This window comes from Lathyrus oleraceus, chromosome 6 (genome assembly GCF_024323335.1).
Source record: "Lathyrus oleraceus cultivar Zhongwan6 chromosome 6, CAAS_Psat_ZW6_1.0, whole genome shotgun sequence".
In the NCBI taxonomy this organism is placed as follows: Eukaryota; Viridiplantae; Streptophyta; class Magnoliopsida; order Fabales; family Fabaceae; genus Lathyrus; species Lathyrus oleraceus.
In genome coordinates this window covers 164,916,906-164,935,327 of record NC_066584.1, presented here as the reverse complement: position 1 = coordinate 164,935,327, position 18,422 = coordinate 164,916,906, and the positions used below count along the sequence as shown (strand labels likewise).

Sequence of the window (18,422 nt, the reverse complement as noted above, 5' to 3'; positions counted from 1 at the left end):
TCAAAGATACAACAATAGGACGAGCCTATAGAATAGATCATTTTCATGGAAGGTCATACTACCTAATCCTTGATTTTTAAGGAGACTATAACTAAAGTTTGGACAATGATTAAGACCGCAATCAGTGCGTGATTAATGGTGATTAACGACCGCAATCAGAGCGTGATTAATGGCTAATCGAACCGCAATCAGAGCGTGATTAATGGCTAATCGAACGACTGCAATCAGAGCGTGATTAATGGCTAATCGGACGACTGCAATCAGGGCGTGATTAATGGTGGCTTCTTTGATGTTAAAAGTTTGCCACATTACACATACGCATATTTTAATGCTTTTTTAATGTTTTAAAATACAACATACCAAATTTGAAATCTGAACCGTCCTGTGTTAACCCTAAGAACTGAAGATGGGTTGAATGCGTCCAACCTGGTCGATTTAGACTCTCAAAGCAAGCAGAGGAAAGTCACCTATTTTTCCCAACCTCCCAGTCTTGTTCCAGGGTCATAGTTAGTAAACACCCGAAATTCATTTCCGAGTTTACTCGAGTGATGAGGCTTAAAACCACAAGGATGCAGCCCTAAGATCTCAGCTGCCCTTTCTTTCTGCACTTCACCTACAATTACAAAACCCAACTTTAGATATTATTTTACATTTTAGCAATTCTTTAAATTGATAATATCAACATGAACATTCTATTATGAGTGTCATTATGTCTAATGCAATGATACAAAACAAAAATCATAAAATTCATTGTTACCTGTGAGTAGAAGCAAAAATGACTCTCCAGGTTGTCTGAGAAAAGAAATTGTTTCAGCAATTTTCTCCAAGCACTCTTTGCTCTGTTATCAAAGCAACTGGCTTAATAAGTGAACCAAGATCATCAGTCATGTAAATTAGAAAAAATCTACACTATTATAGTCTCACTGATCCTTTTATCTACACTGGCTGCATACACTATTGGAGAAACGAACCAAGAGAAATTACAAGACATCAGAAGATTTAGAGAAAATGATTCAACTCACTTTAGATTCGAGTACAGTAGTATATGTGTATCTAACATTAACTGCATGGAGATATATGGTTCAAAAACCAGTTTTTACAAATAATAAATAAAAAAACATGAAAAACAATTAATCCTGCACAACTCAACTGTGTTATAAGGCACAGACAGAGTGGAAATAAAGATCAATTGGATAGTGGAGAATTAAAGTCATTCATCATGATAAAAGTCAGACACCTCTAATGATCTAATATTTGTATTGACTAATAGTGTAAAAACTTTTAACACTAACAGTATATATGAATTAAATTCCCTTTTAAGACATATATGCCAAATAACCCTTACCCACACCTCTCTCATAAACCAAACACATCCCTTCTTTTTGAAGGTTGCAGAATGCAACCATCACAATACGGTGGCCTGCCACAACTTTGTTAGGAATCCATGAAATGCACACAACTTTGTTAGCAATCTTCGATGGTCTGCGAATCACCTAATCATGTTACATCCCTGTTGCATGCAAGTTTATCTTCTCCAATAGCCTCCTATTCACGAGATCAGTGTAGTCAAGATCGAGTGTTGGGTCTTAAGATCTTACGATCTTACGTGCTGAAGTTGTCTTTTATATGACTATCATGATATGGGAATACATAATACCTTAGATGATTAGACTTGTTTATTAGATTTATATTTTTTGAGCTATTTATTTTGAACAAAGCCTTTTGAACTTGTTAAATTATGGAATGATAGTTATGAGTTATTAATTAAATTGGTTGAATTTTGTGATTTATAGGTTATTTTGTTCATGTATTATAATTTTCATGTTTTTGTGTGTGTATATGTATGTCAAATTACCACTTTGCCCTTCGGTAAGATCTTAAGTGTCGTGCTACGATCCTAGTTTTACGATCTTTCACAAGCCGTCCGATCTTACTTAAGATCCCGTGCTTGACTATCTTGCAGGAGATCTTTGATCCAACAAAGACAAAATATGCAACAGTTGCTTCTCATCTCTTGAATGTGTTTAGATCTATTGAGGTTTTGAAAGAAATAGTATTCCAAATTGATTGTTGAAAAGTTGCAACTTTACTTTACTCAATCTCTTCAACACATTTTTTACCCATTTCCTTCTTTGGTTCTTTCTATTGAAGGTTCTGAAAGGTTCTTTTGTTGAGCTAAAACAGAACACCGGCTGGCTCATTGGAAATGGCAACAAGATATTTCTGGTTATACTGTTGGAGTGGCATCCCTCTGGTTGATTCTTTGAACATTCCAACCTGGAACCATACTTCCCACAAGGCAAAGGTCAGCACTTACATCCTAAACCATCAGTGGCATTTACCTCAATCTATTCAGATGGCCTTTCCTTCCCTGCTGCTGCACACACTAAATCAGATTCACATTCCTTTAGATGAAATGGAAGACAAGTGCATTTGAATTCAAAGCCCAATCCACTCAGGTTGTGCCCTGGGGTAAACTGATTTGGAACGCTCACATACCTCCTTCTAGATCTCTGCTGCTTTGGAGAGTAATCCACAACAGACTTCCGACTGATGAAAACCTGGCAACAAGGGGACTGCAATATCCCTCCATGTGTAGCAATTGCTTTAAGCATGTTGAAAACTCAACATTTATTTTTCAGTTGCCCTTTTGCAGTTCATTTATGGAGACACCTCTCTTCAGTTCTGGTTCATAATTTTCAGTCATTGGACGACATTTGGATTGCATTGAACAAGCCTTGGTCTGATCAATGCAAGGTGGTAGTGTTGTCTAAAATAATCAACACTATTAATGCAATCTGTCAGGCTAGAAACAAAGTCAGATTCAAGGATGTGAAAACTCATTGGAAAACCGCTATCTCTTCTATTATTTTGGCGGTTTCTTTCTCGATCTCGGGTAACTCAACTCTCAAATTGTGTTCTAATTCAATCCTGGATTTCAGTGTTATGAAAAGTTTTAATGTTACTCTTCACCACCCAAAGACTCATTTTACTAAAGAGATTTTTTGGCACCCTCCTGCTATGAACTGGGTCAAGTGTAATACAGATGATACTTCTGGTGGTGGTCAGGAATTGCAGATTGTGGTGGGATCTTTAGGGACCATAATTCTAAGCATTTGGGCAGTTTTTCCATGAACATTGGGCCGGGGAATGCCCTATGTGCAGAGTTGACAGGGGCCATCCTAGCAATTGAGATTGCAAAAGAGAAGAACTGGTCTCATCTTTGGCTTGAATCAGATTCTAAGTTGGTTGTTTTGGCTTTTACCAATCCCTCTATGGTTCCTTAGAGATTAAGGAATAGGTGGGCAAATGTTTTGCATTACACTAGATCCATGTTCTTTATAGCCACTCATATATTTAGGGAAGGTAATCATTGTGCAATAGACTAGCTAACATCAGGTTACAAGTAAAGGGATTTGGGATGTAGTTCATAGGGACATCCTCGTGGAGTATGCTAGAAACTCCATAAGGCTCCCTTGTTATAGAGTTTTTCATTGAGGGGTTTTGGTTTGGTCCCCATGATTTTTGTTTCTCGGGAACTACTTTTTATTTTAATATACTTTTGTGGTGGCTATTGGCCACCTTTTGCCAAAATATATATATATATATATATATATATATATATATATATATATATATATATATATATATATATATATATATATATATATATTTCGGCAACTTTAACTGTAATGTAGAAAAGATTTCAATTCCACTTTAAAGTTCTTTGTTTTTTTTCAATGTTTACTACTTTTTTGTGGTAGTCAGTTGGATTATTGAAGATTCTACAAGGAAAAAGTGTTAAGGAAAAACCACTGCAACCCACCTGTGTATCCGACAACAAGTTAAACCGCCACCCATCTAAACTGATTGCACAAATGGTCAGCAGTGGGTGATGGAACCCACAGTTTGACTTGGTTTGAGGTTTTGGACCGGAAACCAACTGTTTTGTCCGCCCCTAAATAAACTTTAAGCATGTAAAATTACTGCAATTAGCTCACCAAGTAAGGAGGATCAGCAATAATAACTTTGTAGGAATGCTTCAATTCTGATGGTAAGTCCTCGGGGTGATTGTAGTCATAGAATGTGTAATCACTTCCATATTGCTCAAAACGTTTGTCGTACTCAAGAAGTTGCACAGAAACATTTGGATCCATTTTCTGAAAATTGAAAATTGATAAATATTAAGAGAAATACTAACATGTTCCCTTAAGAGACTTGTTAATATAGTAGTACTAAAGATAGAAACTTTGTATTAAAGTTTATGCAATAACAACAACCAAGCCTTATCCCGCTAAGTGGAGTCATCTACATGGATCAACTTCCACCGTTATGTTCTATCCAATACCATACTTCTATCCAAATCGTTAATCTCGAGATCTTTCTTAATAACTTCTCTTATAGTTTCTAAGTCTTCCTCTACCTCTACATGTTTGACTTCTCTCCATCTGATCTACTCTCCTTACCACAAAATCTATTACTATTTATAGATTTCTTAACCTAATCTATTTAGCACAACTCACGCAAGACTAAAATATCAAAATTATTCTTAAAATTTTGTACAAAAGGTGATAGAATATGTCACTTATGAACACATTTCTAGGTCATATATTATTCATTCAATGTGGACTCTCAACTCATCCCTCGCATCCTACACTGCACATTTGAAGCATGACATGGTCGGTCCAATAACATACGACCCAAACTCTACCTTCTTAAGATTTAGGTTGGTATAACTAACCCTATAAAATCGGCTTGTAATATAAGGAATGACTTCCTTTTTTAAACACTCACTCAATGTAGGAATCTCAACAATCATCATCAATAAACACCTATACCAATAGTACAATTAAACATGGCGAAAATTATTGTCTTGTATATTCCCTTAAGGCTTTGAAATTGTGATTCATCAGAAAACGGTTACAAAACAAAAAATTAGAAATGAGGGAAGACCTTAAGATAAGCATAGAGGGTAGGGCAAGCGATACAGGCAACACGAGAATCAACGCCATTGGAAAGAGTGAGAACCTCTTCAGCAACCGTCTTTGCAGTTTCTGCATCGTACCAGAACTGACTCAGCCTCCAATCTTCAGATACAAGAGAAACCTCAGAGTCCCCGGCATCGGAATGACTCTGCTCCTCAGAGAGGAATTCTTGGAGAGCGGCGAGAGCATAGGAACTCAGAACCGGTGTATCGTCGTCATCGAGAGGAGGCAACAAGGACTCACTGAGTTCGCTCACCGAGTTAGGGTTCAGTTCGAGTTGCTCCTCCATGTTTGGCCCAAACGACCAAAAAGTTTGTACTTGTTTTTTAAAAATCATCAAAAATAGAATGACCAAAAAAACTGAATTTTAAAACGGTGAACTAATTATTATGCAGTGTGAATGTTTTTTTTATCACAACAACCAGTTTGAATTGCTACTATTTTTTTTAGATAGAGTAAATAAAAAAGTCAAGCATTAAAAAAATCTAACGGTTAATATATTTTATAATTAAAATTTTATTTTAGTAAAATAAAAATTAATAGTGTATTTAATATAAAATAAAAAATTGGAAAGTTTTGTTAACACAATACTAATTATTCTTACGAAAATTTTGAGGTAAAATTTTAAAAACGACAATTTCTTCACATGTATTTGGACGAAGTTCTTGTAACATTGTATCGAATTATTTTAGACTCTTTTCGAGAGACAAATAAATCATTGTTGAAGAATTATCTTTAACAATTTATAGACAGACTCATAATATTTCTTCAAAAAGATCTATAGGTGGGAGAGGTCTTTCTTCAAAAAGATCTATTGGTGGGAGAGGCCTTTCTTCAAAAAGATCTATCGGTGGGAGAGGTCTGAGTTGGTGATAAAGTAAAATGTTGTCAATCTATTTGAACTCTTAAAATTAATCTTGCTCTCGAGACTTGAGTGATTGAGATACTTTAAGAGTTGTGATCTAACAACTTAAGAATGCAAAAGACTAGTATATAGAAAGGTGAAATATGCAAGATTGAGTTCATATTGTTTATAGAAGGAACTAACCTAATGATTAGGTTGATTAATTGTTTAATCACTTTAGCATATGAAGTTATTAAATCAATAAGGATAAATGACTTTTTCTCATTCACAAGTGAGCGTTAAATTTGCAACAACTACATTTTTGTTTTATAGTGTAACGATGAAACTATTCATGTGCGATAATTATTATTTATGTTGTATTACCTTTCTGATAAAGCTAACGGATAATACAAGGTAATGTACATTTGTTTGCACTTAAATATAAATAAAATGTTATCTTATAAAAATAAATTGTCAAAATTTATATAAACGTGAATTCCTCTCCGTCAAACGAAGACTAAACTACAAAATAGTTGAATATAAAATAGACGAATATTTTTTCAATCCACAAAATTCTACATAAGTCACATAAATGTGAACATTTTATTTTTGTTCTATACAAATTTGGTATATAAACTTGGAAACTGGTCCAAAGGAAAACAAGGGTGTGCCTACAAGTTTGGACATGGCTAAAGCACATAAAATTCTGCCATTTTTTGTAAATCCTTTATGATGTTACACTTCTCATATAAGGTTTCTCCTATATGGCCTCTAATAAGTATATGTTAGAAGTATTTGATATAAGGGAAGAGATAAAGGGAAATACTTTTTTCACCTTTATATGTGTATAATCTTTGAAATTTTAAAATTATCCTTCATTCATGTGTTCGAAGATACATCTTCGGACGCACCAAAATTAGGGGTGGCAAACGGGCATGCCTGCCCCGTTTAGGCCCGCCCTGCAAAAGCCCGCAAAAAAACGGGGCGGGGTGGGGCAGGGCGGTCATAGTTGAGGATGTGGGCCTAAAACTTAGATCCGCCCCGCAAAAAAGTGAGGGCGGGGCAGGGAAAGCCCGCGGGCACTGCACTCTTTAAGCCTAAAAATACAAAAATTTATGTAAATACACGTGCCCGCAAAAGTCCACGAAAAAAACGGGACGGGGCGGGACGAACACATTTGAGGGTGAGGGCCTAAATCCTTGGCCCGACCCGCCAAAAATGACGGGTAAAACGGGCATGGCCCGCGGGCCGGGCCCGTTTTTCCATCCCTAACCAAAATGCGTAATTTTTAGATTCATCCTTATTTTAAACAAAATATGGTTTGGAGATGCATCTCCGTATATTATTTGGATGCATCCAGAGATGCATCTTCGAAATGTCCGCTAATGTCCCCTAAATTTTTTTGGAAGCATGTTAAATACAAGGAAGAATTATTTCGGAGATGCATCTCCAGAATCCCCTCTAAAAGTAAAAAGTCATACATTAATAAAAAAAAGTCAAGACCATACATAATAAATACAAAAAAGAAAAAAAATAATGTATTCAAATATAAACTAATGGATATGTCTAACCCCCTGCATCCTCCGCCGCCGTACTGCACGATATTTCGTAATTCGTCAACCATGCGCTCCACGAGGGACAACTGAGGACTATCATCCTCAAAGAGTCCTGACTGTATGGCTGCTCTATGTAAAATCCTAAACCCCAAAACTTATATATCAAATTTTACACGATAATCTAAGGTGTCACCACTGACCAAACCTTTAATAAATCAAACATTTAACAAACACACAGTGGAAAATATTAACGTCATACAACATTTGTCATCGCACGCTCACATTCACTTAGTATCATTGTGGTGGTATTGATTTATTTCAAATAACAAAATATTGCAACTTAGACTTTTAGTCTCAATCTTCAAATCATGATAAATTATTTTCAAAGTAAACACTTATCACATTCAACTCTTGAACAACTCCAACATAAACTGAACAAACAATTAAACTCCAACATAAACTGAATAAACAATTAAACTCTAACAAACATGATAAGCAAACAAACGTTTCCAACTATATGTTACATGATTAAAACAAGACTTCTAAAACAACGATGAAACTAAACAAAGTAACTCAGGAGCTAAGTTCCACTTACAGCAGCAAACTCTACTCTTGAGTATCTGTAAGATGTCCATGGTGGAAAACATGAAAGCAAAGGGGGTGAGAAGCAACAAACTAATATAAATAGTGTAAAGAATGCTAAGGTAGAGAATACACATAAATCATATATTCATTACACAACCATCAACAACATATTCTCACACCCAATTCATGACATCAATTACATAATCACATTCAATCACCAACGTCATCAAAAATCAACAACATATGCAATCATATATGAAAATATGCTCCACAACTAACTCATTATGCATGTGGTATCATTCATGAACACTCAAGTTCATCTCGCTCTTGATCCCCACCATCGGACCAGAACACACCAAATCGTTACCATCACCATAGGTAATGCTTCACTGATTCCCGCCTGAAATCAACTACTCGCTCCCGATCCCCACCATAGTACCAGAGAATATCAAAACTGGACCGAAACTCATACACCATGATGCATGACTCTCGACAACGTGCATTATCACAAAAAGATTCACCAAAAGGATCCACATACACATCTCATCATTTATACATCATATCATTCATCATACACAATAATCAATTCATGTTACAACATCAATAAACAACAACAAATAGTAGAACCTCAACAAATGTAACTTTATATGCATTCGTTCATGTTACTTCACCAAATCAATAACACATCACCGTATAAACATAACAATTCGGTAACCGGTCATACAAGTAAGCCCAAACATCCCTAAATTAGTAACATGACTACCTATAAACTATCTCACCAAGTACTGCCATGATGTAGCTCTGAGTGTTAACTTTCTAACGCTTCAAGCGACACGTCGTTCGGACCTACGAATCAAAAGTTACGGCAAAAATCGTCGGGAGATAACACAAGTTTAAAGTTTAGAATTTCTTTCAAATATTCAAAGCATCAAACATTTATTATAATCAGCCTTGTAAATTATTACAACTTAAAATTATTATGTGTTAACTTTCCAACGTTTCGAACCACGTCTCAAAAAGAGTCACAAATCTCAAGTTATGGCGAAAATAAGGGAAACAGACTAATTGCACAAATCACCATGTGTTGACCTCCTGGAAGAAAACTACGCCCCTCCACGAGCTGACACCCATCATACCTCTCTGTCATCTCCTTCATCATGATGATGGGTGCACTTTCAGTCGGGCTAACGCACATTTCAGTTGCGCAGAATGCATAAAATTCAATATTTTCCACCATAAAAGCCCTTCCAGACCTCCGATTTTAATTCTGTAAAAACCCCCGATCTCAGAATTCAATGTACTACAATTATCTAATTAATCTAACACATATAATTCTCAATTTTCTCAAAACAATTTTAACCCTAAAGCTTCAAACATTCAACAATGATGGAAAATATTAACAATTTCAAAACAGTAATCACATACCAAATGACACACGAAAATACACATCAATTCAGTCAATCAACATCATAATATCATAGAAACTCAAAATTTTATTAATAACCCAATGCCCTATTGGAGGTTAAGGACTCCTTTACCTTACTCCATCATGCAATATACCATACCCTAATTTTAACCCTAAGATCCTACATATCATTTTGCATCCCTACATACAAACAAGGTCACACATTGGTCCTCTCCCTCTCATTTTTTAGTTTTCCTTTTATAGATATCATCAAACACCTCTTTTTTGGTGTTTTACCTTTGTGTTTATATGTTCATTGTTTATCTAACCACTAATCAAAATATCAAAAATATGTTTTGTTCTCTTTAAGTTTATGTGCAAGGTATGGTTTCCCATCAAGAACATAAAACATGGTTCCTCAGCTAGGGTTTGTGTGATTCCTCAAGTAAAAATATGTTCAAATATTGATTCTCAAGGGGCTTATCTCTCAATACATGATCTCCAATGTCCTCAAACATCTTGCAATCTCATTTCAATCAAGAGTATCTCAAAGTTTTGTTGCTAACTTCTCAAGAAAAGTCAAAGGTTCGTGTGTTTATTTTCATGTCTTCTTCAACAAATTACCTCAAACTTTGAGCTATTAAATCAAGAGACATTCAAGGACACCTTATTTTGAGTTCATGTGATCATCCATGTACCTTAAAATGCAACAAAAGCTTCAGTACACAAGTTTATTACAAGTGGTTTGACCAAAAAGTCAACATTTGAAGTCAAAGTTAAAAAGATCACAACTCCTTAAATTCTCAACATTTTTGAATGCTTATTTTTGAATATGTCTCTTCTTAATATCCTATACAACTTATCTTTACATGACAAGAGCCAATTATTCTTGTAGGATCATCAAAATTTTGGAGACATTATAGGTCATTTGTGGACTTAGTGAAATTTGACCTATTTTCAAGTGACTTTTTCTCAACTTTCAAAGTTTACAATTTCTTAAATTTTAAACATTTAAGGGTGATTATTTTTGCACAATATCATTTGTGATGTCCTCTACAAGTTTTTCTTCAAGGATAAAATTCAAATTATGGTTGGAAGGCCATGGGATTCTTTGAGACATTACAAGTCATTTTCAATCATTTGGGACTTAGAATTTTCTAAGTTACATGACCGGATTTTCGTGCCAACTTCAACATGTCATAACTTTGTGCTCAATAATCCAAATGCAATCTTTCTTGGCACATTACGATCTTTTATATGATGTCAATAAATTGCAAGAAGATTGGGATCAAAAAGCCTCCTGAGCAAGATGCCCCATTAAGTTGAACATGGTTACTTGGAACTGAAGAAATCAACAGGATCCGGAATTTGAACTTCACTAATCTCAATTGCAAGCCAAATTACCACACGTTTTGGACCTAAACAAGTTTAATTAAGTCTCCAGAAGTTAATTGACTCTTAAAATGCATGATTTGACTGAGTTTGGATAGTTTGCAAGTCACACTTTTCTCACATTCTGATCAAATTCGTTTTGCACGAATTGAGCTTGATTTCACTCGTATTTGGATCCCAACACATTCCCTATAAATAGAGAAACATATTGCATTCATTTCCAACATTTTGAGAGCCAAGAAACTCCTACTTCAATCTGAAATTTTCTAGAAAAATTCAACTATCGTGTTTTGAATTTTAACTTGTTTCAATCCAATTTCTTGATTCCATTATCACATTCGGTCTTCTCTGAAGCTTTTGTAACAATTCCCAAGCTCTGAGACCATCTGAAGTAACCTGACCAGATCGAACTTCATCAAATTTTGATCATCATTTGCACAAGGTAGTTCTGAGCATCATTTAAACTCAAACAAGTTACCACAATGTAGTCATTCCCTCTCTGATGTTTTCCCTTAACTTATCTGGTGTTGATTGATCGTGTTCACATTTAATTTAATTTTTCATGGCTTGCTTGCTTCTAAAACTTCTATGAAATTCTCCATGCCCAGTTTCGATAAATGAATTTGGAGCATGAGGTTGAATTTGTGATGACGAGGCGATCATACTTGTGGTAATCCCGTGTTCTGAATTCACCAAACGATGAAACTCCGGTGAGGGATCATCGGGGAAGATGACCAGAGTTTATCTCAGACCATTTGAGTTTGGATACACGTTGGCAATTTAAAATATTCTGATTGGTACATTTTGAATTAAATCATGTGTTTCATTTTTTCCAATTTCCATCATGCGCCCTAGCCTGAGGATTGTTGGATCTGCCATGTCAATTAATGAGGTCAGATTTAACGCTCCAAATTTTTTCTGATTTTTTTCTTTTTTCATTTTTAATTGCATTTTCTTTTAAAATCCATAGTAAATTCATTTTTCATCCAAAAAATCCCAAACTAATTTCTAAAATTCTCTTTTATTTTTCTTCATCTGATTTTTTATTTTTCTTTATTTGATTTTTATTTTTCCATATTTTATTTTCTTGATTTTCTATTTTTCTTGAATTTCATTTTTTCTCCTTTGCTTTAATTGGTTTAAAAATACTTTTATGCATTTTAAAATTCTAAAAAAATTATTTTATGCTTCTTATTTTATTTCTAACCTTCCATAATTTTCTTGGCCATTTATTTGGTGGTTTGAAGGAATTTTGGATTTTCCCTTTTAAAATTCATTTTAAAAATATTTTTGATGCATTTTACTTTATCTTTTTGCATTTTATATATTTTTTACTTTTGTTGGCCTTAGATCTTAGTTGATTTGATCATAAACCTCATCAAACTCAATGGACTTTAGGTGTTGATAGGGTGAAAACCCTAATTCACCAAAATAGATGATTGAATTTGATGATGACTTGATCAAGCCTTTGATCTAATTTGGATTTGGTTACTCTTCTCTCCTTCTTCTTCATCCCCTTATTTATTTGTTTTTCTTTTCTTTTTCTTTTTCTTTTGATCAATTGGATGATTTGTGTCCATCTTGTTCATGATGTGTGGATTGGTGCTTGATGAACTTTCATCATTTTAAATCTACCTCCTAATTGATCATGGATCATTTAAGGTACTTTGGATTGATACATAAGTTTTTCCTAAGTATCATGAAGTATGAATTGAAGTGATGAACCATCCTCCTAGCCTTTGTGCTTGATCCATCATCTTTTCTTTTTTTGTGTGACATATCTTTAGGAGAATGATTTACATACCATTTCTCTGGCATGTATTAAAACAAACATTATTATTGGTCGGCCTCAGGTAGTTGTAACTTCTACACAAGTCCAATTATGATTGCTTAACATAACGCTAAATTTGTCCCGAAAGTAAGTCATTTTCATAAGTGAGATTATACATCTCCTACTCCTCATGGCATTATGTGAAAAATATTACTTCCTTTTTACCTAAGAGAGCTAGTGGCATACTTGTTGATTTTATCCAAGTTGGAACCCTTCTCACCGTGATATAGAGGTCCATATATTCATACTTGTGGATGAATACTTGAGTGTTCTCCAAAAAATGGCAAATCATCTTTCTATTTTTTTTATTACTAACACCACTTACTAACATTTTATTGTATTAACTTTATTTTAATGTCATTTATCTTATGCTCTCTATTTCTTTTACCATTTACTTTATGCTTTTATTTTAGCATCTCATATCATATTATTTGTGCTTATGTCATTTGCTCTTTATCCGTTTGGACTTTCTTTTTCTTTTAAAGACATTAATAAAGGGAAAACCCCTAAAAATTGATTCTTTTAAATCATAGATTTAAAGTTATTATCATTGGCATGGTTGTGGAGTTATGGACTTATGACTAGGATCTTGACCCTTTGCTTTGGGAGTTTATGACTTGAGACCTTGAGATTCATCGGGTACCCTTGACTTTGGACTTCTTCTGAAGACTTTGCTTGGTTACTTTGGTTTCATCTGATACATGGATTATTCTATGCTTATTTGACTTGCTTGAGACTTAATCCAAGGAGGGAATTCTTGCTTGAATTATGTCATAAAACTTGCTATCTCTTGGTTAGATCTTTCCTCCCTAGCTTTTACTTTACGTTCTAGGATACTCTTTTCTTCTCCTCCCTTTCTTTAATTTTCAAAATCTTCTCTCTTGTTTTCAAAAACTTCTTGTTTTCAAACTTGAACCACTTTCTTAATAAACCTTGACTTTTGTCAAGTGATTTTCAAAACATTTTCTCAATAAATGCTAACATATTTTAAGCATATTCAAAACCAATTTCAAAAGACTAAAAAATGATAACTCATTCAAAATATTTTGTGCACTTTTTCTTTTAAAACATTTTCTCAAGGTTTAGACATGAGTCATTTCCATAGTTGAGATATAATTCTCTTATCCCCATAGTATTGATGATAATTCTTTATCCAATTTGGATCCCTTTTCTATGGTGATGCAAAGTTCTCATACTTGTGGGTGACTAGTTAAGTATTCTCCTAAAAATGACAAAATGAATTTTTCATTAAAAAGAATCAAAACAAACATCTTTGTTACTTTTACCACGAACTATGAGGTTTTGATCCTTCATTGCACTTTGTTGGTACGTAGGTATGAGACTCAGAAAGTCTTGGCAAACACAAAAATTATAAAGAAACATTTCTTTTCTCATATCCCCATTCATTTGCAAACAACACCATTTTTGAGCCAAATACACAGATTTTCAAAGAGGTTCCTATAGAGTACTATAGATGTTTAGGGTGATAATACCTTCCCTTTGCATAATTAACCCCCGGACCCTTATCTCTTTTTATTAGTTTTGTTTTAAAATTTCTTTGGGTTTGTTCGTTATTTTTCCCTTTCCTTTGGAAATGATAAAAGTGTGGTGGTGACTCTTGCTTTACGAGTTAAGTTAATCAAAAGCTTAATCTCAAATTTTTTACCACTACAGAAAAGTGGCGACTCTGCTAGGGAGTAGTCCCTAGTGGGTTTAACCCATCTTTGTTTATTTGTGTATATTATGTTTGTTGTTATTTGTTATTGATTGTTCAGTTTGGGTGCTTGATAATCTTTGTGTTGTGAGATAAGTCATATACCCGGACTTGAGTGCTCTTATGATATGAGGGTGGTATAGTCTTGTTTGGCTTACGTGGAGTTAATCCTTAATGAGTTGACTTGAGATCCCCCGCTGAGTGGAGGACCCTTTGGGATTACTGATGTCTTACGAGTAGTCGTGATTGACATTAATTTTTCCGATCTAGGAGCTGATGCGGTGCTTTTCGCAAGTATACGAACGCGTCAGAGTAATATAAAAGATTGTCGAATCCACAGAGACCAAGTGTCAATCTATCGTTATCTATTGTTATGGTATTTATCAAAGGCAATCAAAATAGGTGTTTTTAGAGTGTGCAATGAAAAGTAAAGTGTTGAATAAAGTTTAATTAATAAAGACAGGGTCGAATGTAATTCACATAATCAATTAATAATCCAAGTACTTGCTAATAGAACTACTTATGGGCAATGTTTCCTACTTTGAAAAGAACTAATTTAACGGGAACTGTCGCTTTCGCGTATTCAGAACCGAGTTGTACTCCCTAATCAAACCCTCTTATTGTCACTTATAAAAAGGCGTGCATTGCGTTAGAGTAGTAAACCTATTTTTAAGAAATATAGTATCTTGACTAAGTTGAAAAGTATTATAACCTGGATTTCTTAACCAAAAGAGGTTCTTACGAACCAGACTCTAAACTTATAAACGCGTCCGAAAATAGTTTTAAAATCTCTTTTCTTCTTAAGTTAAAATCTCCGAATGAACTAAACAAAGCGCTTTCGCTGTTTTTGAAATAGTTAAAAACAATTAAGTTTAGATAGACGTTGGACGACTTTCGATCTTACCCAACGGAATTGAAGTGCGGGAAAACTTAAGTTGAAAGTTAAAATAACCCTTAAGTGTTTCTATGAACAATTGTACGGATTATCGGTTCAATTACGATCCTTACATTCTAACCTTATAAATTTAGTTAGACATGGTAAAGTAAAAATGCATTAATTTAAATAAAAGTAGTGCGAGTGCGGGAAATAAATAAAAGTAGTGCGAGTGCGGGAAATAAATAATTTAAAGCGAGTGCGAGGAAATAAATAAAAGTAAAGCGAGTGCGAGGAAATAAATAAAAGTAAAGCGAGTGCGAGGAAAATAAATAAAGTAAAGCGAGTGCGAGGAAATAAATAAAGTAAAGCGAGTGCGAGGAAATAAATAAAGTAAAGCGAGTGCGAGGAAATAAATAAAGTAAAGCGAGTGCGGGAAAATAAATAAGGTAAAGACAAGTAATAAAAACCTGCTCCAATCGGAGGGTTCAATAAATTGAAAAGCGGAAATGAAAATGGCGGCAGGATTAACTTCCTTCCAAAGTGCTTCAAACTCGATTACAGACTCGATCACAGACTTGATTACACAATTGTGGTGACACTCCAATGCGAAGCGATTACCACTTTAAAATACTGAATATATGCCTAAGTGAAACAAAGTTGCTCTGAGTTTGCCTCTGCTCTAAGTTTGGATGATTGAAAAAGAGATTTCGAGTTTCTATTTATAAGCAAGTAAAAAGATGGAAATGACAAGGATGCCCTTCAACTTGAAAATGGGAGGGAAAACTTTTCCTCTTGTGGCGCCTGCCACAAGGCCATGGCGTCCGCCACAAGGCCAATCTGAGGCGGCTTAGTGGAAGTAGTGGGGAACGTGGCAGTTGAGGGAGGTTGAGCTTGGACACGTCATGGCAGGGTCTATGGCGTCAGCCATGGTGGAAGCCACAAGTACAAAATGCTGAATTTTAGGGTTTTTAGCTCTTTTTCGCTCCTTTTCTCGATCGGGGCTCCGATTAAAGTAAAAACCTGAAAAAAAAAGAAAAACATAGTAATAACACAACAAAATAACAATAAAACAACTAGAATGCATGTGAAATCGGAGTCCAAAATACGGTAAATTTCAGTGTTATCAGGAGCCCTAGAAGCTAAGGACCTTAGAACCCTTAACCCATCTTGGCATTTTAGGACGTAGTGCGATGACTATTTAGGTGTAGACTTGAATTAGTTGTTATGTGATACTACACTCGAACTAGTTTCTCTCGAGAATATTATTGGTTGACGAGTAGTCGTTTAAGCCGGTAATATCCAAAAAATATAATTATGACTCTGGGAACTTTTTAGAACCTTGTTCTACAAGTGATTATACCCTTAGTAAATACATTTTGGGTTGGTTCTTACCCTTGTCCCCATGCTCGTGACTCCGAACCTTTGGACCTTGCTTGTGTGCCTTATGGGATCTTGTTTGTGGTTGTTGCATCATGCATTCATGAGCATTTTTCACAGTTTTCAAGGAACTTAGAGATTCTCTTTGCAAACATCGCAAATATTTTGACCATGGATATTAGAAAAAGGAATACTCGGAAATACAATTTTAGATGTCCCGATCTTAAGGAATTGAGAAAGCTAGCATCTTTCGTGGATGATCCTAAGGATTTCAGATACCCTTTTGAGAAACTTTTGTCTATTCTATCTAATGATGTTGAAGATGATCTTCTTTTTACTCTAGTTTAGTTCTACGATCCCGTCTACCAGTGTTTCACTTTCCCTGATTATCAGTTGTTGCCTACCATGAAGGAGTATGCTTATCTTTTGGGTATACCAATTTCTGATAGGATTCCTTTTTATGGTTTGGAAGGGATTCTCGAGTCGCCAATTATTGCTAAATCCATTCACCTAAAGAAATTCGACGTGGATGTTAATCTCACTGTCAAAGGAGGTATCAGAGGGCTGACTTTAAAATTTATGATTGGAAAAGCCTTCTCTTTTGCTAATGCTATTATCATGGTGGCTTTTGAAGCTATTTTTGCCTTACTCATCTATGGTTTGGTTCTGTTTCCCAAAATTGACAATTTTGTTGATGTTAATGCTATTATGATCTTTTTGGTTGGGAATCATGTTCCAAATTTTCTTAGTGACACCTATTTATCCATTCATCATAGGACTTCTAAGGGAAACACAACTATTGTTTGTTGTGCACCTTTGTTATACAAGTGGTTTATTTCGCACTTGCCACAATCTCCTATCTTTAAAGAAAACAAGGGTTGTTTAAGGGGGTCTAAAAGACTTATGTCTCTCACAAATGATGATATCACTTGGTATTATTTTGTTTACAATGAAGTCAAGATTATTGATAGTTATGGAGAGTTCTATAATGTGCCTCTTCTTGGTACACAAGGAGGAATCAACTACAATCTGGCTTTGGCAAGAAATCAACTCGGGTTCGCTATGAAGGACAAACCTAATAACACTTTTCTAGAAGGTTTCTTTTTCCAAGAAGGGAAATACACTCAAGGATTAAAGGCTAGGATGGTGCATGCTTGGCACAATATTCATAGGAAAGGAAAAAGTGAGCTTGGATTGAAGAACTGTGTAGCTTTGGAGGCTTACACTAGTTGGGTGAAGAGGAAAGCAAAATAATTCAAGATGCCTTACGCTTATGAGAGGCCTATGTATTTAGTAGTTGTCAAATCACCCACTATTAATATTAAAGGCATAGAGGAGTTACAATAAGCTTTGTTTAGGATGAAACAAGAAAATGATGATTGGGAAGACAAGTGTCATGCTTTAAACCTCGAGAATATAGAATTACAGAAGCGGTTGGAGGAAAAGGATGACTTGATAGAATTGCTTGAGCAACGTGCTATGAAGAGGTCAAGGAACCAAGAGGATTTATTTTCATCTAACACTTCATCATCTACTCATGTTCCTACTTCCGGTGTTTGGAAAGGCATTGCAAATCAGCTCGTGATGGAGAAGGATGCCATGAAGAGCAACTATGAAAGATAGACCAAAAGACTTCGTAAGAAATATCAACCTGGAGTTGGATCATCATCGGATATGATTCCATATACATAGTTTCTTTACTCTTATGCTTTAGGATTGTTGAGATTGTATTTCAGATTGTAATCCTTCCCATTATTAATAAAATGAGATTTTCAGTATTTCAAAATGTGTTATTTTGTAGTTTGCTTTATATCTTGAAGTTCCTTGAAAATTTTGCATTTGCATTTGCATATCAA

General features: G+C 34.8%; 1 protein-coding gene across 1 annotated transcript; it reads right to left on the bottom strand.

Annotated features, from left to right (window-relative positions):
• Positions 1 to 268: 268 nt before the first annotated feature.
• On the bottom strand, positions 269 to 5,362 carry LOC127092434 (uncharacterized). Its single transcript, XM_051031304.1, has 4 exons — positions 4,954 to 5,362; positions 4,002 to 4,160; positions 758 to 839; positions 269 to 613 (listed from the first exon to the last, which is right to left on the bottom strand). Exons 1-4 carry the CDS (start codon positions 5,320 to 5,322, stop codon positions 468 to 470), a joined length of 756 nt encoding a protein of 251 aa, XP_050887261.1. The 5' UTR covers positions 5,323 to 5,362; the 3' UTR covers positions 269 to 467.
• Positions 5,363 to 18,422: the final 13,060 nt, after the last annotated feature.